The sequence below is a fragment of the Aptenodytes patagonicus genome, chromosome 2 (assembly GCF_965638725.1).
Source record: "Aptenodytes patagonicus chromosome 2, bAptPat1.pri.cur, whole genome shotgun sequence".
Lineage (NCBI taxonomy): Eukaryota > Metazoa > Chordata > Aves > Sphenisciformes > Spheniscidae > Aptenodytes > Aptenodytes patagonicus.
Genome location: NC_134950.1, coordinates 78,403,953 through 78,429,769, shown reverse-complemented (window position 1 = coordinate 78,429,769; position 25,817 = coordinate 78,403,953). Strand labels below are relative to the sequence as shown.

General features: G+C 39.4%; 1 protein-coding gene across 3 annotated transcripts in view; it reads right to left on the bottom strand.

Moving 5' to 3' along the window:
* DDC (dopa decarboxylase) overlaps positions 1-25,817 on the bottom strand; it is a 78,307-nt gene that overhangs the window by 28,549 nt on the left and 23,941 nt on the right. For 2 of the 3 annotated variants that reach the window (XM_076330282.1, XM_076330281.1), the window contains exons 3-7: positions 19,617-19,730; positions 18,807-18,926; positions 12,646-12,780; positions 9,062-9,205; positions 1,215-1,281 (exon numbers count right to left, since the gene is read on the bottom strand). In XM_076330282.1, coding sequence (XP_076186397.1) covers positions 1,215-1,281; positions 9,062-9,205; positions 12,646-12,780; positions 18,807-18,926; positions 19,617-19,730 — 580 coding nt within the window. The remainder of the gene's footprint in view (positions 1-1,214; positions 1,282-9,061; positions 9,206-12,645; positions 12,781-18,806; positions 18,927-19,616; positions 19,731-25,817) is intronic. The other variant, XM_076330283.1, reaches the window with a different exon arrangement.

The following is a 25,817-nucleotide window of genomic DNA, read 5'->3' as shown; positions in this document are numbered from 1 at the left end:
GGTTTATTTGAAAACATGTTCAAAGTTCAACTGATTGATTATTTATTTTTAAATATACTTGGTTTGAGACACTGCCTTTATTTCATAGGACTACTGCTCATGTATATTAAGAAGAAAATTCACCTGCACGCAGAAAAGCTAGCAGGAGACATGATTTGAGGAGTGCGCAATCGTTCTGCTGGTCTCTGCTGCACAAGCAGGAAATCATTGAGAGCAACTGGTGAAACATGCATGATTAGTTGCGAAACCTAAAAATATTGGTGTCACTATTTTATCAGGTCAGGTCTATAGGAATAACCTGAACAGCAAAATAATCTCTAGCTGCTAAGCAGACTACTAGAAACCTTTTTAGAAAGGAGGATTGGGAGAAACTGAGTCTCTAGGGCTTGTGCTGAAGGGCAGGAAACCTCACAGAGCAAGTCACCACCACGCAAACCCCGAATGTTTTAGGCCCCACCTGAGCAAATTAACAGAACATCAAATCTAGCTGTGTTTCTATGAGGCTGCTTCCAATTGCTTATAGCTATAAATTTCCTGTTCTAAATGCACACTCGAGCAGATACGGTGCGCTTCTGCTGCGCTTTCATCAGCCAGCAAGTGTGTGCTTTTGACCAAGCCTTGCTGCAGATCAAAGCTTGACACAACAGACCATAACACAGAAATACTTATGGAGAGTCCATGACTCGGTCACTGTATTAAACACTCTGGCACTTGTCCTGTTTTCTTGCAAGAGAAAGGAAACTGGGGAAGGGAGAGGAAGGATTAAGGAGAGTACATGTGGATTTTTGGTGCATATTTCCCTGCTTTCTATAATCGTTAGAACCAGACAGAAACAAAACACTTGGTGCAGAGGAGAATTGGAGTTCAGCTTTTCCCTGATCTTCACCATTGCTCTAGATGCGCTTGCAGGTAGAAAGGCTTGAAGAAAAATGTTACAAACTGAAGCACTTACTTACAGTAATTTTTAACTGACAGTGTTCTAAAATACGCCCCCCCAAAAAATACCCTTGAGGCAACGTCGTCTGTACTCTTTAACGGTTTGAGAACGCAAGCTTGCTGCTTGACCTAATATTAGAAAGAAAACTGTAACTGAAGGTCTCATCTATAAGTAGCCTTATTGAATTTGGACACTGACGCTGCACAATGCCCTGGAAATGACTCAGCGTGGCTTAAACTGGTATCTGCAATTTTGGACAGTAGCAGCAAAGACTTACAAATAGGACCCAGTTCTAACAGTTTGTCAAAGGAGCAGCAAGGTGTGGTTCCAAGCGTCGCACAGAACTGCAGAGCCAAAAAACAAAGGCAAAAAAAATTAAGTGTTACAGCAAAATTATCAAATGAAAAAAACTGTCTGCAAAGGCAACAATAAACAGAGAGAATAGATGATATAGGGCAAAATAAATTGATTTTCGCCAATACCTATCTTTCAGTGGAATTTTTGAGAATCTAATTTTTTTTTTCAAAGCTCCCATAAGCGTCCATTGAGACAGATGCATAAAATCAAATGTTAATATAAAATTGACTGAGAAGTAATGTAATATAGTCACAGTATTATATTAATGCTACATTTTATATATTTTCTGTGTTCCACATGCTTATCATCTAACCAATACTAATCTCACATACGCAATTATCATCAAAATGATTTGCAGTTTATGGTGTGTAAGCCAACTCTGAACTTAAGCAACTTAAAGGTGCTGGAATTCCTGTTGACAGAATGGATCATAAAATGTTACTGCCTGAATTAAAGAGCCACAGCTCTGTAACAGAGACTTGTGACTGATTTGTGCTCGATGGATCTGCAGCCTGGGACCTGTTCACTAGTAGCATATATTCACTATTAGGTTTGCAAGATTTTTTCCCAGAGACACTTTTTCTCCCAAATTCATCCTAAAATACTGGAACCATTCTTCCTTCATTCTGTTAATGTCTCATTTAATGTATCCTGCCACATGACCAGTGGGCCAAAAGCAGAGCAACATAAATGCTGCAGTTTCACAGTAGAAAGAGAACATAACTAGGTGAAAATGAGCTATGGTAATTTACTGGGAATATGCAGATAGAATTATAACCCAAAAAACCAACTACCAAGTGCATATAAACTGACATTATTTTATTTTTCATTGCTACACTTACGTTTTAAACACCTCGTTTCATTTTTGTAAGCACTAATAAAGGCTGGGTCCAGGTTTTGCCTTGTACTGGATTTTTATATAATAAAAGACACTTTACAGTTTAAATAGGCAAATAAAGTATGCTGGTTTTTAGTTAGAGTATTGAAGTACAAAGGAATTAGATCATTTATCCAAGGTCACACACAAACTACAGTACGGCCAGGAGATGACTATAAATATGTCAAATCCAGATTTTTTTTTTTTATTTTTCTACTTCTGGTTACTTTTTCTGCCAAGTACACTGTCAATGCACTATCTTTTGCTTTCACTGTTTTTCCCTATATATCTGCAACTAGCCACATTTTCTGGGGTGTGTGTGCGCACATCCCTCAGCGAATTCATGACAAGACCTATAAGAAGACAGGGAACACCTAGATGATACTTGTCCATCCACTAGACCTTTCAAGAAACAAACATACTGTCATAGCAAAACATAGATACAATTATACATTAAAACTCCATACAGATTATAGGATTTTGGCAAACAATTTGCTACTGGCATAATAACATGAAATTATTTTTCTCAGAAGTGGAAAGCTTATTGTGCTGTTTTAGCCTAATATCACATTTCACTTGCCAAGTGTATGCTCTTTTCTATTCTTCTAGCTTGGACATTCACATGCTGTCTCTCCTGCATTTCACTGATATCTCATTAATTCTAGGAATTCCTGTTACTCAAAAGTTAAACGATGCCAGCTTTTTCAGGAGGGTCTTTTTTCCTTCTTTTTTAAAAGGTGATACACATTTGCACTAAGTATTTCTGCTCTGATTAAACAGACTGCTTGATAGCTACCAATATTTTACCCTTTTATTTGTTCCCTTGAACACCCATCCTCATTCATGAATTGTCACTCACTTTCAAGCTAGAGATTCCCTTGACTTTTTCACTTCTACCAGCTATTGGATATTGGAGGCTGTTACAGATCATCTACAGTCACATCTTGAAGCAGATCCTGTACACACCTCAGGACTAAGAGTTGGTTTTCCCTCTGGAGGTTCCCTTACTAGTCCTCCCAATAAATTCTCATGAAGTTTAACGTTTGTTTATTTTTGCTTTTCACATTTCCCATCAAGTTTTTTTTTCTTCTTTTCATTCTATGAAATAAAGCGGCAACAGCACACTAGAAAGGCCTGACATCTTGCAAAAAATAATCTGATTATGAGACAAAGAGTTGGATAAATATGATGGGATTTTCATTTGCAAGTTCCAGGTTTTTAGAGAATTCATGCAAAGTGAGAGATGGTTGTTTTACTACTTATTAAACTAGATTTTTCAGAATTTCTAGGAAATCCCACACTAACATAAACATCCAGTAAAAAGGACAGGTAGATATGCATTCAAAAAGCCAGAAATTTAAAATTATACATCCCAAGAATAGTGAACTAATTCAATAATCTGTTGCTAGAGAGGTAAAACCTCTCTGTTAAGTACACTTTTGAACATTTCTGCATCTATATTATACCATATACCTCAGAGATATTTTAAATTGTTGTAGGGAGCTGAATTTTTCTGTTCAATGGAAAGTACTCATATAGTACTCAATTCATATAAATTTATGTACACTCTTAAAGGAAGTCATATCCTGCCTTTGTATAGGGCAGACCTGATTAAATGTAGTCATATAAAACCCTGAAAACATTTTATCCCTGACAGCACACATGTTCCCCCAACTTCACAGTTACAGCAATATTAATAACTACAATCATGTTTCATTGCACCAATAAAAAATATTGGCTATGTGAAAAGTTATTATTAAAATAAGAAAGGGACAATTCAGTATTTTTTCCATATCAAGCTACTAAGAACCTGAGTTTGAAACAAATACAGTTCTGAAAATGAGAAGCACATTGACTATATAGTTAATCAAATTTTGCTGCTAACATGTTTTTTCCTCAAAATAATCTAATCTTTATCTATACTGGGCCTTCCCATATTCCTGAGACACAGGAGAAGAACAGAATAATTACAGTGCCTTGAGGTACATTTATGACTTCTCTGGAAGTTTAATCATCCTTTGAGAGAGGTTGCTTTAAAAAGATTGCAGGATATATTTTTAAAAAGGAGTAAGTTTGCTCCCTTTTTTTACTAAGAGGGCATGCATGTATGGAGTGAAAATATATTTATCGCATTATTGTCTACCCAAGATGTTCCCACAATCAGGAGAAACCTGCATTTCATCTTTGGCTGAACTACAGATCTACAAATTGTGTCACAAGAAATGGAGGACACCATGATGAAAATTCTAATTTTTCTATATACATAAAGAATAGGGATTAACCCATTGGATTGGAAAATACCCAAATAAAGAGTGCACTATAGACTTAGCTCTGCTTTTATACATATATTTTATGATAATATGATGTGGACTTTCTGACAAGATTAGAGTGAAATTATCTTGGCTTGTCCAGCAATTAAAATAATGATGGAGATTTCACAACAGAAAGTCACACATTATTGTTATTAGTGTTGTACTGCAGTTAAAGTATTCTCCTTCTAATCAGGATAAGGAGTATGTTTCTTCAATGAGAGATTATATGAGTTCAAACATATGCTTAGTTGTTTAAGTAATGGCTTATTCTGTAAAGTATACCTCAGTTTCTAAAATAATTTTGTTGTCCTCTCTGCAGGTGTCTAAGCCTCAAAGCTACTTGTTTTAATTCTCAGAAACCACTTAAAGTGACAGCATCTGCTCTTGTCAGGACTCTCATTACCCCGCCTCTGTACTACACAATGAATCTAACTCAATTTGTAACCTGTATAACACCGGCAAAATCACATTTGTGCAAAGGGCAGGGGACAGGCTGCATCACAGAAATGGGACTGATGGCTCAGTATAGCCTGCAGGCCTTACCGTTTTCAGGTTGTGCCCTTCAAATTTGACTCAGCCCTGGTTGCAAATACAAAGCAGCTAAAACGCTTGCATCAGTCATCTCATGTATTACTTTCCTGAAATTAAGAGCTATGTCAGGGAACATGCATGAATCTTTGTGATGCCTGAGAGCAATGACTCTCAATCTTTTCAACTGGAGGACCTCCTACAGCTTTTGAAAGAGATGTGGACACATTTTGCACAGTTTCACCACAAATCTTTTCATTTGCAATTAACTAAAGCGAGGCAGAACTTCCAATGTTCTCTTACTATTTTTATTTTCTCCTACTCAGTTGTTTGCCAGCTTGCACTCATGAGAATGTCTGTGGCTTGAAGAAAACTGCAACAGTTTACTAAACCACCATTCAGTATTTTACGAAACAGCAATCATTCACAAACTGTGGGTTAAGAAACATCGCCCTAGACATCTGTACATGTCTCAAGAACGCTTCTTCCAAATGGGAATCTATGGTCAGGATCTAAGTGTTAACTTCTCCTGAAAAGATGGCTCCTCTGTCAGACTAATTCTGATTTATTGTCTCCCGAGCGAGTCCAGATACAAACAGCCTGCTTCTTAATATCCTGCAGATCATCATTCAGAAAAGTCATTTCAGCTAGAATCAGAGAGATTTCATGCTGGGCCTTTGTTCAGCAGCAAGGCGATCATGTTATAGCAGCTTTATACTGGATGAGGTTGTTGAAGTATATTGTACTATATATATGCCAGCTGCAATGTATCAGTGATTTATGAAAGACAGCATAAAGCTCACAGGCCACTTACACACATTCAAGTGAACTAGGCTTGAATGCAGTGGACCCTATGTCTGAATTTAGCAGTGCTTAACTTAGTGGTCTCCACATTTGAGCATCCCGGTCAACATTCATCCAACGTAGAGGCCTGTCTCAGGCTGGGAGCACAGGGCCCAACTGAGAAAGGCATTTATGCACATGCTTAACCACCGGTTAGTGTTTGTAATTAATGAAACGGACGTGACTTCAGCACATGCTTTAAAGCTCCCCTTTAACTGGTGGCCAGATGAAGGGCTGCATATCAGCCACACTTGGAAATTGTTCCTCAGTAAATCGTGGCAACTTTAGTGCCTCAACACCTGACACGGTTAAGTGCTTTGTTTGCACAGTCTGCTTGCTTTACTATATGAAAATATCTCTGTTTCAATTTCTGCAAAAGTGTTTTGAAAGAGACAAATTAACACAAGTCTGAACTTAGAAATAAAAACAGGAAACAAAAGTAGAGGTCTGGGTACGCTAACTGGCAATAGCCTTCACTGAACAAAATGATATACACGTTACTAGTGCTAGAAGATATTGATGGTGGCTAGGAATTCAAAGACTCGTTTTAAAGACAATGCCCCTCCCAAAAAAAGACTGACTGCCAAATCCTATGTATGTGAAAAGCAAACCTATAATTACCAGATTGCTGTAATGAGAGAGCCTGTTTCACATCAAGCAAACGCGCCCCTGGTTCTCCACTCACCTCTAGAAGCAAAGCACTTCTATCAAGTTCAGTATAATGATTCCTCATTTATTCATTAAATAAAAGAGGAGAATCATGCCTATAAGGCATTGTAATTTGCTTGTATTTTCCTTTTAATCCCCTACAAAACTTTTTTTTGCTGATAAGGGAGACTGCATCAGCTTAGATGCAACCCAGATCTCTTCATTAGGAATGATCTCTCTGCTGTTGCAAGTCTCTTCAGGCAGAATTTCTTCTGTTAAACTTTTTGCTTTGATGTTGAATCACCCCCCTTAGTGAAGGATCAGCGAATACAGGGAGACAAGGAATAAAGTGGCGTAAGGTGTTTCCTTGGCAATGTGCATATCTTTGTCACCAGAACAAAATAAAATCGCACCAAATTACTCAAGAACAAAAGAAATGGAAAGGCTTTTGAAATCTGCAAGCCAGAAAAGGGAGCACTAATACAGTGCATGGACTGCTGCTCCGCATGACAGAGAATTAACACACCTTTTGAGTTAAGAGGCCAACCATAAGGATAATGAGATCTAGTTTAATCTAAGCTGACGGTTTTTATGTATACAAATAAATGGAAGACCTGGCACAGGCCATATTAACTCAGACTGAGCCTCTACTGTCTTTGAAAGCCTGTTTTGCACAGCTAAGCAAACAGAGGAGGTAAAACAATAGTTAAATCACCCTTTGTAAAGGTGTCACTGAGTGCATAAACCAGAATCTTTTATTTCTTCTTGCTACACGTAGAAAAATTAATAAGGAATGAATTTTTATGAGGGGAAAGTTGCATTTTTTTTTGTTAATGGACAAAAGATGAGGAAAAACCATTTAAATTTGTAATTAGTGCATGGAGATGTGATATAGTGCTGTACTTGTAATTGTTTAAAATTAACAGTAAGATAAACAAATAGAATCTTATATAAGATATTATGAGCTGGTACCATAAAACAGAGAAATAAAACATGCCTTATGGCACATCTCCACTTCAATAGGTGCAGCCCACAGAAGAAAGTTCATTTAGGCAGCCTTATAGATGCTTTGTTTCTCAGTCATAGTCTCATTACATTGGAAAGCAATTGATGGGATGTGCTTGGTCATCCCAAGGACTCGCTAGTTCTAGGCAGGCTAGAAATTAGCAGCATTCTGCACATATGAAAAACACTTTTCACCCTAGTCATCCTCATACTACATAAAAACAGACACTAAAGGTTGACACACACAAGATGAGTAAAAAGATTACATTTTCAAAAGAGTTTGGTGAAATTTAAGCTTCTTTGTCCTCTTTGGCACTTATCCATGACTATAAGCAAGCTTAATCTGCTAATTCTTCTGAAAATAGTTAATAGAAATTTAAGTCACATTAGTCTTTTTGTTACCACATGAAAGAAAAGAAAAAATCGTTGTCAGACATGACTTTTCTGAAAAATTCGTGACGTATTTTTGACTCTCTTAAAAATCCCACTTCTAAAGTTCTCAGTTTCTAAAATAGGGGGTTTTTTCCTCCAATTTTTCTTCAGTGGAGGCCAGTAAAAACATATTATTGGTAGCATATTATAACTCTTTACAGATCTGTACAGATGACGGTTATATCAAGTTTTGTAGAGGCATAATGCTTGGAAATGAGAAAAAAATTTTGTTGATGAAGTACAAAAACAACAGAGGTTACTTACTCCATCAAAAAACAAATGATAAAATCTTGCTTTAACTTGAAATAATAAGATGGTGTTCTGAACTGACAGGAGGAGTAGATTTGATGAATAAGCAAATATTCTTTTCGATCAGGTACTTATCATAGTAGAACCAAACTTTAGAATTGTATCCAATCTAACACTGTTCTGTGTCAAAAATTTGGGGATTATGAGCTTTAGCTAATGAGATACAAGCATTTGCTTTTGCTGGACTGCTGTGGACGCAGGAATCTCTGGAAAGGAAAATGGACAGATAACAAGAAATAATGACACCTTAAAACTTTCACAGCTGGATTCCCTACAGCTCACCTGTTAGAGAGAAGTCACATACTCACAAATACCTGTCTGACAATGTCTGATCTTGCTGATATTTGGGGTATGTTATGGAGGTTGATTTCTTTGCTAAAGTAGTGAGGAGGGCAAATTATTTTTTCTTGAAAATATTTAAGGTAGAGATACCATCATTTAATTTATTGCCTTTAAACTTGTTTTATGTGTAAGTAAGTTAGAACCTGAAAAATAGAAGTATACCTTTGCAAAAGAGGCAGTTCAGAATTCAAATGTGAGGAGATTATAACATTGCAGGATTACATGCAACTACAAAATTCACCTGCATTAAATCCTTTTAAAACATCATTTTTGCGGAGAAGTGCAACCAGCTGCTCAAATGAGTTGCTTATATGCACAGAAAGGTGTGTGAAGAACACTCATGGAACCTGTCCTAGTATTCTAGCTAGGCTGCCTGTCGATCCCTCTGTTAGGGATGAGATCATCTACTCATGTCAGAAATAGCTTATCAGAAGCAATAAATCTACTGATTAATTAAAATCCAGTACTCACAAAGAATGGGATAAGACCAGAAGCTTTGTCTTCATCCAAAACTTTCTGTAGGGCTGAACCACAAACACTAAATGTATCATCTGAACAAACATTTTTAATCTTCACACCACCAATTAATGCAGCCCTTTCCACTGATGAATGAGCCTACAAGGAAATGGGCAGGTTTTAAGACAGATACCTTTTATTGGAATGTAAGAAGTTCATCTGAATTTGAAAACAAAAAATCATTTCTTTCAAGTAAAGCAATATTTGAGATCCTGGGACTGTTGCTGGTACATAACAGATACGTACCTCTCCCTCTTTCATACAGACAGACAGACACATACATACATATATACACATACATACACACACACACACACAAATACACTAATAGAAACCCTGAAGTATTCTTGAAACCATCGCCATGGTGTCATTCAGACAGGAGTTCAATTAACCTTAGTGAGAGCTTTAATTAACATGTTCACAATTAGGCAGGATTGATTAAGAGCTTCAGGATTTGGCTCCAAATCAACCAAAAGACATGCAGATAATCAGCTTGCCTGATAACGATTCAGTTGCTCACTAGCATATTTTTATGGTGTACAGTTTTGCTGAAGCCTAAAAAAATATACATCATGGTATGGTATAGACTGAGATATTTTCTTACATTACCATTTTTTTTTAGATTACCTACTGAATAAATTGTGGTTCAATCATTCATTCATTTTGGTAGGCAATTAAGGATCATTCCCAATACATTATTTTATTTATAACCCATTTTATCTGAATTCCCCTTAAACAATATTTTTTAGAACATAAAGTACATCTCAGTAAATAAAAACAAAGATATTACTAAAAAATTCTTATAAAATTGTGAAGTACAATACTATAATAACTCTATTAACAGTAAAAGGTATGTTTAGCCACAAAATACTCTCCTTTAGAACATGACCAAAAGCAAAGAAAGCTATTTTAGCTTCTACCTTCTCCAATTTCATTAATTGCCATTAATTTGAAAGAAAAAAATTCCTCACCTTTTCATATTGTGACTATTCTCATTCATAATCTCCATCCTACCCTCGTTGGTTCTTACTAGTGCCTACAAGAGCACTTACTAATTCTATTCTAATTTAACATGTAATCACGGAAAAGATTAAGCCAAAACATAGGTTGAACAAGACCAGATGAAGATAAAGTTTCTGCCTTTCAACTTCACATACCCCTGGAATGATGCATTTTAAAGGCAGATTGACTATTAACTTGTGTCTCAGCAGTGCCTCTTGTTAAAGTACTTTGGCAAATTAATTAGGCACCAGCTTGAGAAAATATAGAAGTCTAGACTTGAAATATAACCAACTGCTTTTGAAGTGAGAAACAATGTGTGTACCATAGCAATACCATACTTCATTCAAGTGTACAATGGAAAGAGGTATTTTATAACTGATTTATACAAGCATTGTAAATAAGCAAACTATAATAACACCCGGAGGTTGTTAGCCAGTCAGAACCTCAGAATTCCTCCCTCAAGTCTCCAAAATTGTAGTAAGGTGCTCTGATAACTGCAGCCATTCACAATCTTAAGGTTAAAACTGCCAAGATGCTTTTGCATTATAACAAATCTTTAGTGACCTGCTGCTCCATGGAATTCCTAGTCCTCAGCAAAGTACTCGGGAATCTCCTACCATCCTTGAGGAGAGCAAGGAACCAAACAGAAATCAGTTAAATGAGTGGGCAGCTTCTTAAGGTAGCCAAATAAACATGGTAAAAAAAGGTTGATGAAGAAAACGGCCTGAGAAAATTTGAGAATATCAAAAAACTACCCTGGCTTCTGTGCTGGTCCCAAACAGTCAGGTGTCTACTATCAGGGGCAGCTGAATGCTCCTCTCAGCTCCGATGTCTCACATTCAGTGTCCCTTGCAAGAGGAGCTTCAGCCAGGATAGCCCAGGCACTAAAAAAGACAGGGATCCTCTTCTGTTGTCTCCAAACCCCCAAGTAGTTATTGGAGAAAGCTTTGTTGCCAGTCCTGCTCTGTACTCATTAACACAAAGCAAAATTATTTCAACGGGATAAGGATTTTCCCAAAATGCCGAGAAGCTAAAATCATCTCCCAAGATATGAGAGATCTGAGTTCAGCTTTCTGCTCTGGGTCTCCTTATCGGCCAACTTTTTACCTCCCTCCTAATGCATTCTTGCAGTGATATACTCTATCAGTGTGTGGTTTTCTCTCCCACAGAACGGCTTAGGCTTACTTTCTTTTGTGGATTATTGCCTATGAGTCACACAGGTCTGTTCTTAATGCAGAAGGACCGGTGAGCTCTGCAACAATCTGCTTTGAAAGGTCATCAGTATCTTAAGGCAAATCCTTCTGTAAACATAAGATCCTCTGACCTTCAGTAGGCAGGAAGGCCTGTCAGTCCTCATTTCAGGTCAGCCACTTACATGGGACAAAAAATGAAAAAAAGTAAAAGGCTTTGTGCATCACTGGGTCAGAGTTTGAGCTCTGGGACTGGCGGTCTGCACAACACAGACCTTAGGGTCCCAGACAAAAAAAGGACAAATATCCTTTGTGCCTTTTGAAAACAGTGATCTTTCCTCATATTTTCTTGTCCTGACTCTTCTCACCCTACAAGTGTAGTCCCTCTTCCCACCAGCAAAGAGCAAATGTACTTTTAACTTGTTCTCCAGTGCTTTTTAACATGCACTTAGTAGTAAATCAAGGTAAGCCTGAAACCTGGCCATTTTATTCTGCAAAATCAGATATTACTTTAAACTAAACATCACGTACTAAGGAAGTTTCTTCTACCTCATTGACATTTAGATAAGAAAATGTCACAGCTATTGAGAGAAACAACATTGTCTGGCCCTTCAGTAGGATTAGTGTGTCAGAAAGGTAAGAGCAGCAGAACTCACAAGACTGAAATTTGCTTTCATTAACAGTAAAAGCCTCTCATGGTCCTAGCCTGCTGAGAATTTAGCCTAACTCAGTCTGCTAAATGCCACTCACGGTTGGAAATGAAGGATTATATTTTCTGTTTTCTTAGAAGATTTCTGAGCTATATTGATACGTGGAGATTTTAGGAGGGTTTTTTCTTTAAAAAAAAAAAGAGTGTTTTGGGCTTCTTCAAATTTGCTTTATATTTACGCACTAGGTTTGTCTGTGTGCATGCACCTGCACCCATGCATGCATACAGGGAGAGGATGTATGTGTGTTTGTTTGCACATGTGCATGTAGGAGGAAAATAACGTGCACACATGGACACACAAGCCTAGATGTAACAAAAGATGGTCTAGACTTACTCAACACCACTGAAATTAACACCTCACTCAAGTATCCTTATTTACTCCAAATGAGCTCTTTTTGCAGATACTTACGAATAATAAGCAGCAATACTTACGTAACACTGACCTCCAGATATTTATTCTTCGTATTATGGTAGCACACATGAGATTCCAGCCCACTTATGATGTACAGTAAGATTTAAACCAGCAAAACCAAATAGTCACCAATCCAAAGAGTTTATACTTAATTCACCTGCCTATTGAGATGGCTGAAATTGTTAAGTAGAGACACCATGTTTCCATGTTTTTGAGAGGTACTCACCTGATCAGAAGCATAGGCCACCAGCCTGCCCATGATGTCTGCTTCCGTTAGCTCAGGCTTTTCTGACTGCACCCGTCTGATAGTTTTTGTTCTTGCAGCAAGCAGTGAAATCAGGGTGGCCTCACTTGCACTTCCCTGTGGGACAAATTGAAGGAAGGTTCAAAAGGAAGACATTCCAGAAGAAGAAAAGCAACATTTTCTTCTGTATGAATCTGTGAAGTTGTTAACAGAAACCGCATATGAGAAACTGTGTGATCTCATGCTTTTTAAGAATATGTGTGAGAGCAAGGGAGGAATCTCTATTTGATCTTGGTCTCCCCCTTCCTGATGGCTCTGTCTGCTCTCTTTAATCTCTATGCTTGTTCAGTTTAGGCACCAGCCTTGCAATCAATTCTAGAAAGCTGGACTCAGACTTCAGTGCATGTGAAAAGGCTCTTGAACCAGGCACCAGTCATTTGTTAACCAGTAACAATGGCAGAGTAACTGTTGATTTCTGTTAGTCTGGATTTCCGCACATTTAACTTCCATCAGAATCTGACTGTCAGCTCTCATTTCTATCAAGCAACATGCGTAATTGTAACGTTTATTTAATATTTAGAGTTACCCTGGGCAAGTCAATTATTGTGGCTAAAAGAGAAAGAACACTGAAAAAGCAAAAAAGCTATGATTCAATACAGCTAACTGCATTTCAAAGTATTAGTTATGTACGTTTTCTTCATCAAAAACACACAGATGAAAGGGATTTGTGTCTTGGATACTCTGTGACAACAAAGAGGGGAATTTTTTTGTATCAATTGATCTGTAAATTTCACAAGAGAATACAAGATCCCACAAATTCTTTTTATGGTTTTCCTCTAGAACAGGCAGATGAAACATGCTCTAAACTGCTCTTTTAAACTCTAAGTAACAGTTTGTAAACACATGTTCATAACTTTCAATGGTTTTGGGTGTCCATACGCAAGATAGAGTTTTCAGGTACTTTCAAAGCTGTGCAATTGTCATGTGAATCTTCCTCTGCCAAGCACACAACACTGCAATGAAGACAGTTGCTCATATTACTAAGTATGTCTCAGAAATACCCCCAGTGTCAACAAGCTAATTTTGGAATGATGTTTCTTATCCTGTACCAAAATTTTATCCTCGCTCTGTTGAAGACCTCTGTATACTTACGAATTACAACAAATGTTTAAATGTTTGGGAAGTCTTATTTCTTCCTTGGAGGTGGGCCTGATCCTACAGATTTCATACATGACAATGATCCCAGTGAACTCAGACTTTCTCCTAATACTGAAGTTAGCTGAACTATTTATATGAGACAAAGCTGCCTTCTACACATGCCAACATCTCAACAGTGAGTGAACTCAATCCAGCTGAAATTCAACAGACTGGTGAATGGAGTAAGCAGGAAAAAGAACAGTCCCTAAACATTTACTGAATGTATTGCCATGACAAATATATTTTATCTGCCTTTCCAGTGGTGTGGGATTTGAGGAATGTAGACCCCAGGGTCTGCATCAGAGCACAAAGATGAGCTGGAAACAGTTTTGTGCATTTCTTATAGCTGCTTCTGCTGCATGCAGCGTTATGGCAACTGAAGGAACTATTACAGATACAGAATGGTATAGGAAAACAAATATCTCTCTTGGGTCAAGTAAGGTAGAACTTCCATGTGGAGGCAAGGGGTGAAGGAAATTCTGTCCATTAATTACAGAAAACATAGTCTGGCAATCTCCCCATTTAATCTTATTCTGCATATGGTCTGTAGCCAGATACTCAGAATACTTATCAGAATATCTGAACACCGAGAAATCATGCCTGTCCATAGTTCTCAAAACTCATGATGCAAGAGTATGCACACCCAATTATCTTCATCTTACATATAAAGAACTTTCAAGATCTGATTCATCTTACTTTATCTGTCTAAAAAGTTAAATATCTGAGATAAAATAGTTGTTTAGGGTCCCTTAGTATTCAGTGGAGAGAGGTAAGCATATCCAGAAAGCAATAATTCCATCTATTTTAGGCAAATATTCTGGGCTGAGATAAATGGTTTCTCTAAAGGTACCTTCTTGTATGTTCAACTTTATCTGACAAAATGTGAGGTGAATCTCACACAGTGTAAAGTTTCCTGATGAGAAACTTCTGTCATCATGTCTTTGTTTCTGCCATGCTCAGCACAGTATTATCTAACAATGAAAAAAACATCCTGTGCTTCCTGACAGTCCTGTGAGCTAGAATATAATGGCTCAGGTCCTGGGTGTCCAGCAGATGTGAGGCATGTTTTACAATCAAGATCATCACCTATTTTTTGAGAAGCTGTTTTTTTTCCTTTTTTTTTTTACAAGCACTATATAATCTTCTAAAGAACCCTGTATAATCAGAAGACCTGCATAATGGGCATACACTATCAGACAACGTTGCCTGAAATAGCCTTTCCAGCAATTCAGCCGGTGAGAATACTTTTTGTTTGCGCAAACCACTGCAACTTATTGTGATGTTCATACAGGTTTTCAGGTAAGTTGTCTGTCCTCAGAATGAAGTTGGGCAACATAAAGCCTGCGTGCAAGACCTAATTCCATCTCGCATCAGGCAAGTCACTGAAAACAACCTTTCTAAACCTGGGTTCTTCACAGTAAAGTAAGCTCTAGCATCCTTGCATTTACTATGTGGGAAATAATACTAATTATTACTTTTATTAAAATACATATTTAAGGGGATACATGAAAATCTTTCAAATATATGTGGAGAAAATGGCTTTTTTTTTTTCCTTCCTTTTTTTGTAGTGGTAAGGCCCTGTAAAACTGTTAGTGTCTTTACAGAATGTGTAAAGAATATGCATATGAAAGAAATGCACACAAATATATAAAAGAAAATGGCTGTAGGAAATTCCAAAGGTTAAGGCATTAATCTGAGATCTGGAAATTTAAGCCCCCACTATTCTGGAGACTGCCTGGCTGGGCAGGCAAATTTCTTAGGCTCAAGAATAGCCTCAGCCTTCTGAGGAGTGCCACAAGATGTCCTGGCATACTGGCTGTTCATCCAGGCTGATGCGTAGTCAGTGTATACAACAGTTCTTGTATGAATTTCCTTACACAGAAACAAGGATGAACAGGAAAGGGCCTGTTGCCCAGCTGAATTTTGCCTCCTGATATATATCTGGGACATAGCCTAAAGGCACCTGAATCCAGCAACTTAGAAATGCTTTTGGATGTCTCACGATAGACATAGGCTTTTTCACCTTGCCTCAGTTTCCATAAGTCACCTTTTTTATACTGAAGCTTACAGTGTTTGCAGAACCTGGTTTGTAAGGCTCTTCTATTCACTTGGCACAGAAGTCTTGCACTAAATATTTTTGAGGAAAAAACCCCTTGGTTCTTGAACTACTTGGCTAACTGACAAGAAAGATAAATCAGCAGTGTTCCTTGCTAGGCCAAAGATAGGCTGAGTCTCATTTTGTGTCACCCTTAAAATACTTTTTCTTTGCAGAGCAAGAAAACTCTTTAAAATTCAAAGTAGGTACACTTTTCAGCAGTTTATCTAGAATGAACAGCAGGATACAAGCTTCAGGAAGAAAGTTGCTTTCTCACTTATTTTTAAAAGCTGTTTTTTTCTCCTCTTGAATGCTGTATTCTGCATTAAGTGAAGGATGATGATACCTTTCCTTTTACCGCAAGCAAACAAAGGTTGCCATGGCAAGCAGGCTCAAGAGGCGGAAGAAATATCAGCAAAAGCTGATGTTCATGTCCACCAGAGCTCTGAACTGAAATTTTCTTTCATCTTTTGCCATTTTCAAGTGTCATCCTGCACACAACAACAAAGTGCTTCATATTGACATAGACTTTCAAATGTAATTATAAGCCACTTTTCAGAGGCTCAGTTTTACCCAGTACCACAATAATTACTTGGTATTTACAAAGAGAATGACTGTCACTTTCACACGCTCATGTTGTCTTTGCCTCACGCTCTCTTATTTATATCATTATTCTTTCAAGAGCAAGACAAGAAGATCTGCAGCACAAATGACTTCATCATAAGCAGGAACACAGAGCCCACTTTCGATTCTTGAAACTAACTGGTTTCTGATTAAAATTATGGGCAATCCAGCATTGTCGGCCTGGAAGGGCAATATTTCCTGCTGATAACCATCAGGCATAATTGCTTGCTTTCACTGGTACAAAATAAATACTGTTGAGACGCATGACGAAAGCTTGATTTCTTGAGCATAACCCCCTCCCTAGTAATAGTAATGAAAAAGATCCTAACAGAGCAAGCAGATGAGTAAAGAGTTATTCTGGAAATACACTGGTGTAGGTGTAGCTCCGCCTAGGAGAACATAGCAGTTGGGTTAAATTCATACTTGCCTGGGAAGATGTTGGGAAGAATTCACTGGAAATGCTGTAGGCATTTGCAGTCGAGATCAAAGAAAGAAGCCCCCACTTCTAGCATGTAATTTAGATGTATTTTAGAAGCCTATCTTAGGATAAAATGGTTTGTGCCCTGGCCTCCAATGACCAGACTCCAGAGATTATCAAAGGAGCACAGAACAATTGTTTAAAATTCAGTCTTTTTCATAGTAGAGATCTGTTTTAGTTAGATTAATAGCTGTGACCAGGGTCTGCATGTGCAGAAAGACCAGGCGCTAGTGGAGCCATGACTGACAAACAATATAGCTTTATTATGCATGCAAGTTTGCCCATTGATGTTATATTCATTATCGTACAGATACTCTGTTCAGACATTGTAGGCTTTCATTAAGCAGTCAATGTCAAAGTTTGGGGGTTTTGTTCTATGCAGTGTAGTCTGAAAATTATATTATCTACTGATAGAAGTGTTTAGGTTCATATTTTAAGCAGCTCTTCATTTTATTTTAATATTCCAGTATTTCATTTTGTTATATAAGGAAAACTTCTTAAAATAATTTCACCTTCTTTGACAAAGATTGATAGACTTTCTACTACATTCTGTTATTTCTACTTGTAGAAGATTCTCTCCTATGTTCTTATCCACTTTTTTTCTGAAAAAAAGGAAGGCTGTTTTAGAAACTGACTGAAGTAAACAGTTGAACATGTCTAAGGTGGACTTCACGGAAGCCTTTGTAACCACTTTTCATGATGCTGTACTCAAAATCCTCAGATATATTTCGATTTGAGAAGTTTTTTTCTATTTTCAACCATGAAACATTGCTGCACACGTGCTGGTTTTGGCTGGGATAGAGTTAATTTATTTTCTTCATAGCAGCTAGTATGGGGCTATATTTTGGATTTGTGCTGGAAACAGTGTTGATAATATACAGGAATGTTTTTGTTACTGCTGAGCAGTGCTTACACAGAGTCAAGGCCCTTTCTGCTTCTCACACCACCCCACCAGCGAGGAGGCTGGGGCTGCACAAGAAGCTGGGAGGGGACACAGCCGGGACAGCTGACCCCAACTGACCAAAGGGATATTCCATACCATATGATGTCATGCTCAGTATATAAAGCTGGGGGAAGAAGAAGGAAGAGGGGGACATTCGGAGCGATGGCGTTTGTCTTCCCAAGTCACCGTTATGCGTGATGGAGCCCTGCTTTCCTGGGGATGGCTGAACACCTGCCTGCTGATGGGAAGGAGTGAATGAATTCCTTGTTTTGCTTTGCTTGTGTGCACGGCTTTTGCTTTACCTATTAAACTGTCTTTATCTCAACCCACGAGTTTTCTCACTTTTACTCTTCCGATTCTCTCCCCCATCCCACCAGGAGGGGAGTGAGTGAGCGGCTGTGTGGTGCTTAGTTGCCGGCTGAGGTTAAACCACGACAACACTGTTGGTAAGTATGAGCTCACTCCACTTGATCAACAAATTAAAGTTTCCATCCTACATGATTTTTCAACATAATGATTTGAATTTTAAGCCCAAATTGTGCTGTTAAGTTGGACTACTAGCAATTCTTCAGAAAGATGAGTGTTTCAGAATTCAGCTGCTCTGAAAACAAAACCATTACTTTCATGAGTGATCCTACCCACCTATGGACATTCTCATGGAGCATCAGTCTTTCTGAAAATCTGAAAGGAACCCATGCAGCAAAAAAAAAAAAATCTTTCCTTTATTAGTGTTTTGGTATGAAGGTTTTACAAAATCATAAAGTCCACAAACTTATCCCGTATTCTTTTTTCATGTCCCCTCTTACCTGAATGACTCCTCCACCTTGGCTATGCTTCCCAGCTAAAAACTCTTCAGGCAAATTAATCATCTTCCCTAGCCAATCCAGCATGACAGTCTCCAGCTCTGTGCAAGCTGGACTTGCAGCCTGTGTTGAAAAATAGAACAGAGGGAATAACCTCACTAAACCATGAAGAGAAATAGGATCTACCAGAACAAGAATAACTCTTTCTCTCTCTCTCCGTCTTTTGACTATAGAGGAAGAGACTAGCTGACTAACTTCACCAGCTAAATTCAGGACCTGAAGACCATTTTGTGCACGTTGTTTCTAATACTTCCTAAAAAAAGGTCAAACTGGGCCTCACATAGAACCATGAATATCAAATGTCAAAGCTAGAATTTGCATCTTGCATATTTTTTTTTCAACATCAAGTACTAACCTCTTTTGAGAAGAGCCCATTTCATATGAATGTGGGGTTTTTTTAACACAATTTTCCATTCATCCAGATGATAACAGAAGTAACACCACCAGGTGATAGGCAACAGTCATACTATTTAATGAATTACCAGTAAGTTTGCACTGCTACCACTAATTCTAAATGCTGGCGATTTTTCAAGGGCAAAACTTCTAAGAGAAAATAGCCTTTTATTCCTGGAGTCATTCAGGGTGTCTATGTGAAAACACTTAAATAGTCAAGGAAATTTACCTATAAAAATAGTCCCGTGACTTTGCTGCTATTAATCAATAATTTCATTGAAGAATGTTACTGAAATGCTTAACATTTTGGCAAGGTGAAGCACCATTACCACATAGCAGTACATATCCCAGTAAACTTACCCAAGAGAAGCCCACACATCCTATTCCACCACACAACATATCTGCAAGAAGAGCTGGGAAGGAAGAGGCTGCAGGGAAGTAGGCAAAAAAGTACGGACTGTGCCAGTGAGTCACCTGTATTAAGGTAAAAATAGTCATTTTTAACTAATGCAGGAAGCAGAAACAAATTGTCACAAAATCAGAAAAGATTAGAGGTTGGGACCAGTCAACAGTTCTCAACTACCTGGCTGTAACACAGAATCCCATTTTTTAGAAAAGCTTACCTTGTTTTTTCTCAATTTTTTATCTATTTTTTACTCAGATTAGAAATAAATTAGTTCTTGCCCCCACCTCCCAACAGTTCCAAAATCAGAGTTCTCCATTTGCCTGCCTAGAAGACAAGAATTGCATGGGCAGTGGCAGCATGAGTTTCTGTGCAGGGCACTGTTCTTGAGCCTCTGCTTTCAGGGACTCTCCGGTATTTTGTTCTTTCATCTGTCATGTGACTGACTTAGCAAGAGTGTCTTCAGTGCAGCAGAGGTCCACAGAACTCTCTTGCCCACACTTGCTAAAATTCAGGCACTGAATCTGGCCAAACAGCTCCTCACCACAAAATGAAACAACCCATTCCAGTATCCAATACCTTCTGTAGAAAATTAAACTATCATCTCCATATAACAAGTTGTGATTTATGTACAGTTCCACTTTATATGTACTAATATAAGAGAACAACACAATAATGGCACAAATTGTAGCCGCTTGTCTTGCAGCAGCAATATTTAGAATTATCCTATGCAACATCTAAGCAATTTTAGGATCTGTGAGATACTTGATAGTGCTCCACAACTCCAATCTAATAAAATTTGAAAACAGGAAATGTACTGCCACACTGCAATGTTCAGTGGAAATAATGTGATATGATATATTTGGCAAAAACAGCTTTCACATTCAAGATAAAAGGCAAATTTTAGGAAAAAAGTGCTTCTGGAGGATTAGGTGGACTATAAGCAAGAATTCAGCAGAATGTGTATGAGACCTTTCCTTGGCTGGAAATCCAGAGGTTGCTGAGTTATTGAAGCCTAGCCTTTTCTTATGCTGTCTTGTTTTCTTTTTTTTAATGCTGGAGTTCTTCTGTTACAACTGGAGGATGGTTAAGACCATACATTCTCTCTTGCCTGAGCTCAGTGTTTCCTTACTGTTTTGTTCCGTATTCCCACCTCTGATGAATTTTACCTTTCACACTCCCCTCTCTCCCAGTCTGTGATAAGGTTTCTGGTTCTGGAGCTAACTCAGGGATCACTGTACCGCACTGTTCTGCATGCTGCAAATATCCCTTTTATTTCCTCTTCTAACCTTCTTCATGCCAACAACCAGCTCTTCTTTAAGGGACATGCTCCATGCTAAGGGGAAACTGTCTTAACTCTTGTATACACAATGAATCAGATATCACTTTCTCTGCTGTAGTATACCATATATAGTATTTCAGATGCCCCTATCTCTTTCATATGAGAACAGCTCCTATCCACTACAATTTTCCACTGTCTAAAATAGCCCTGTACCTGGTATGTGCAAGATTTCACTTTTACTGGTCACTAGGTCCAAACCTGCTCAAATCAGGTGTCCAAAGACAAGCCACTGTGAACATTTTTAGCTGTATCTCTTATACCTGGTCAGGATCTCTTTGTTTTCTGTAACAAAGTTTTAGAACACTTGTAGCAAACATCTTCCTTCACAAATCAGAAAAAAATGGGATGGGACTTGGTTCTTCACAGGAAAACAATAAACAGATAAAAAAATACCCAATAAAGAGAGGTCCCTCATAGGACCCACGTGCACAGACTTTCACTGACGTCCATAATGAGCCAGGGCTGCCACTGTTCATCTCCCCAGCTCTAATCCTCTGTGATCTCTAAGACTTGTGACATTCATCTTGAGTTAATCAAGTTAAACTGCCTACTTGCTGGGAGCCGTTTGTTCGATGAAACAGAGCAGATTCCAGTTGCACCACTCACACAAAGCCAAAAAGCCAAAAGCCCTAGGGCAAGTGCAGCTGTGGTTCTTCCTCCTGCCTCCCCTTCCCCCTTCGCTTGAAGCAGCTGTAAAATTCATTTCTTTTGCCATGTTGGAACAGACACACTTAGTCAAATATTGCAAAGAGCATGACATAATTGATGCTTGTTTTTTCAGCCCTCTACTGATAAACTCTAATATACAAGTGTCTTGGGTAACTACCGTTCTAATGCTTCTCAGAGACATTTTATTTCACAGATTTCTTCTAAGAATGTCTGTCTTTCTGTGGCTTGCTTAGTCTAAGCAAGAGTCTTCCTTTACCACACCCTAAGGATAGGTACTTCAGCTGAAAGTTCATAGATTAATGGATCCAATGTGAGGAAAATTAGCGTCTTCATTACTCCTATTTGCATTTACAACTAAACTTGATCATTTTTGGCTCTAAAAAAGGAGAAGATATATGTCAAGAGAACAAAGCAAGTCTGAGGGAGAAAGGTGACCCCCACTGCTATTTTTATACGCAGATCCCTTCCACCTTGGCTTCCTGCTGTGGAGACCAGAGTTCAGCAGTTGTTCCCTCAGTCCCTGTGTTAATATTAGGAACTTAGCACCATTATGGTCATTATCATTTAGTGGACTGCCCTTTGAAGATCTATATCCAATTTCACAAGAAGTCTCCATAAAGAATTTTTACCACTCATGAATGCTTGTTCTCCTATAGGGTAAAGACAGCAATGGATACTGCATTATTGCTTTACACAATTAATTGATCCTTGCTCCTCTGAAGGACACTGTTTTCACATTTTCAGTCATCCAATAAGTAGCAAATATCTGAACACAACTAACACAGTAAAGATGTCAACATGAAGGAAACAAGAATCACTTACGGGCCACTGATAGCTTATGGGCAAAACAAGGTTTTATGACCTCTGTCATATTACTTATTCTCTCTGAAGAAGCCCAGTTCCTTCTTTATAAAATGGAGGTAAGACATTCCCCGGTGAAACACTGGAAAAGCACTACAGCTGAAAACACTAGATGTACTTATAAATGTTAGTCTTGTCAGGAAAAAGATGGGAAGAAGATTAAGGGAAAATATAATGGGGGCAGATTGTACCTGTAGCCAATTTCAAAAGTCCCTAAAACCAATTATAAATAATTTTAAAGGTCTCTAAACCAAATGTGAATGAGTCTTCCTATGCTAAGTTCTTCCTATACTCCCTGCCTCCATGTGTTTGTACACTACCATCACTTTCACACTTCAGTTTCTGTAAGCACAGCTAACAGAGGCAGCCAACAGATACAGCAGTTTGTGCAGCACTATGCACAGAAGAGGTCCAGAAATCCTGCTAAGGTTAGTGTACGTGGGTTCTGCAGTGGTGTGACACTCCATAGGGCAGTCCCCAGCAGCAACTGGAACAACTACCCCTGGCACATCACAGGTCTCAACCCAGACTAAGCTCCCAAGGGAGTATGAAGCTCTGCAGGCCTGGGATTGCAGGGATGACAGGGCCTCTTGCCAAGGCTGGGGCAGTGGGAGATAGTCTTTTAGCCTGCAGGAGGTATGCACTGGTGGAGGGTCTGTGTCACAGTGTAAAGGAGCAGCATGAGGAGGTCAGCAGATTGTGCAGTATCAGAGATGACAAAAAAGAGATTGAGTGGATCTTCCAGGACTTCCAGGGAAGTGGTTGAGTCCCCATCGCTGGAGGTATTTAAAAGACGAGTAGATGAGGCACTTAGGGACATGGTTTAGTGGGTGGTGGTGTTGGGTCGATGGTTGGACTCGATGATCTTAGAGGTCTTTTCCAACCTCAATGATTCTATGATTCTATGATTCTATGATTCCCTGAGACATAACACAAGGTATCTCAGATACAAGAGCCTGAACCCCCAAATGTACCAAAGGAGGGGCAGTCAGAGTCTCTGCTTATTGGGTTGGGAAATGGAGTCCCACGATGGTGTAGAGCAGAAGCTTGCAACTACTGGCACTAGGAGGAAGGCTTCTGCTCCACCTGCAGATCTGCAACTACAGAATAGGTTCAGTGCCCTGGTTGCAGATGGGCTGGGAGCCCTGCTGTGTCTAGTGAAGCACCCAAGCAACCTGAGTGTTGACCCTGGTGTTGACAATGGGGATTTGGGTTTTAAGACCAGTGGGACCCTCTCTGAGGATCAACTCCTAGGAAGAGACAGGATCCACCTGCATAACTGGGGCAAAATATCTTTGCAGACAGGCTGGCTAACCTAATAAGGAGAGCTTTAAATTAGGAACGATGGGTGAAGGAGATGAAAACCCACAGTCAAGGGAGGAAGGTGGACTGAGTTGGCAAGCAAAGGGTGAAGGGTAATGTGGACAAAAGAGATCTTGAAAACAAGATAGGGCTAAAGCAGACTCACCCCAAGTGTATGCCCATAAATAAGGAGGTGCTGAGAGGACAGCATTACAGGGGGAAGTTTTCATATATTTTCTGGGAAATCAGCACAAGTAGGTGACTCTCTGAAGCACCTGTATGCTATGGCATGATGCATGGGGAACAAACAGGAGGAATTAGAAGGCTGTGTGCAGTTACAGGGCTGTGACCTCATTGGGATTGCAGAGATGTGGTGGGATAGTTCGCATGACTGAAGTGCTGCAGTAGATGAGGACAGGCTCTTTAGGAAGGACAGACCAGGAAGGCGAGGCAGGGGAGTGGTCCTTTATGCAAGAGAGCAGCAGGAATGCATGGGGCTCTGCCTAGGGATGGACAATAAGCCAGTCAAGAGCTTATGGGTCAGGACTGGTGGAGATTTCAAGATGGGCAACATTCAGGTGGATGTCTGCTACAGACCACCTGATCAGGAAGAAGTACATGAGTACAGCATTCAGACAGCTGGAAGAAACCTCATGTTCGCAGGTCATAGTCCTCACAGGGGACTCCAACCAAGCGGATATCTGCTGAACAGACAACACAGCAGGGCACAACCAGTCCAGGAGGTTTCTGGAGTGCATTGATGATAATTTTCTAACACAGGTGATGGAGGAACTGATGAGGAGAGACACGCTGTGGGACCAGATACTTACAAACAAGAAAGAACTGGTCAGGGATGTGAAAGTCAGGGGCATCCTTGACTGCAGTGACCATGAGATGGTGGAGTTCAGGATCATGAGAGCAGGAAGAAAGGCACAAAGCAGGATTATAATCCTGGGCTTCAGGAGAGCAGACTTTGGCCTGTTACAGGACCTGCTTGGAAGAATCCCATGGGAGACAGACATGGAGAGAAGAGTGGTCCAGGAGAGCTGGTTGATTTTCAAGGATAACCTCCTCCAAGTTAAAAATGGTCCACCCCACATGCAGGAAGTCAAGCAAGAGTGGCAGGAGGCCTTCACAGATGAACATGCTGTTTAATATCTTCATAAGTGATCTGGATGATGGGATCAAGTGTACCCTGATGAAGTTTGCTGATGATACCAAACTGAGTGGGGAAGTGGACACTTCGGAAAAGAGAGCCACCCTGCAGGAAGACCTGGATAGGCTGGAAGAGTGGGCTAACAAGAACCTTAGGAAGTTCAACAAGGACAAGTGTAAGGTCTTGCACCTGGGAAAACATAATCCAGGAGTGCAGCACAGGCTGGGATCTACCTGGCTGGGGAGCAGCTCCGTGGAAAGGGACCTGGGGGTCCTGGTGGACAACAAGCTCAATATGAGTGAACAGTGTGCTGCTGCGGCAAAGAAAGCCAACAGGATGCTGGATTGCATCAACAAGGGCATCACCAGCAGAGGTAAAGAAGTCATTATCCCACTCTACTCAGCATTTATCAGGCCACACCTGGAATACTGTGTTCAGTATTGGTCCCCGCTGTGCAAAAAAGATGTGGACAGGCTGGAGAGGGTCCAGAGAAGGGCCAGAAAGATGATCAAAGGACTGGGAAGCCTGCCGTATGAGGAAAGGCTGAGAGAACTGGGTTTGTTCAGCCTTGAGAGAAGAAGGCTTAGGGGAGACCTTATCACCATGTTCCAGTATTTAAAGGGTAGCTACAAAGAAGATGGAGACTCCCTTTTTACAAGGAGTCACATGGAAAAGACGAGGGGTAATGGGTACAAGTTACTCCTGAGGAGATCCCAATTGGACACAAGAGGAAAATTGTTCACAATGAGAACAATCAGCCATTGGAATAATCTCCCCAGGGAAGCGGTGGATTCCCCAGCACTGGACAATTTTAAGATTCGGCTGGAC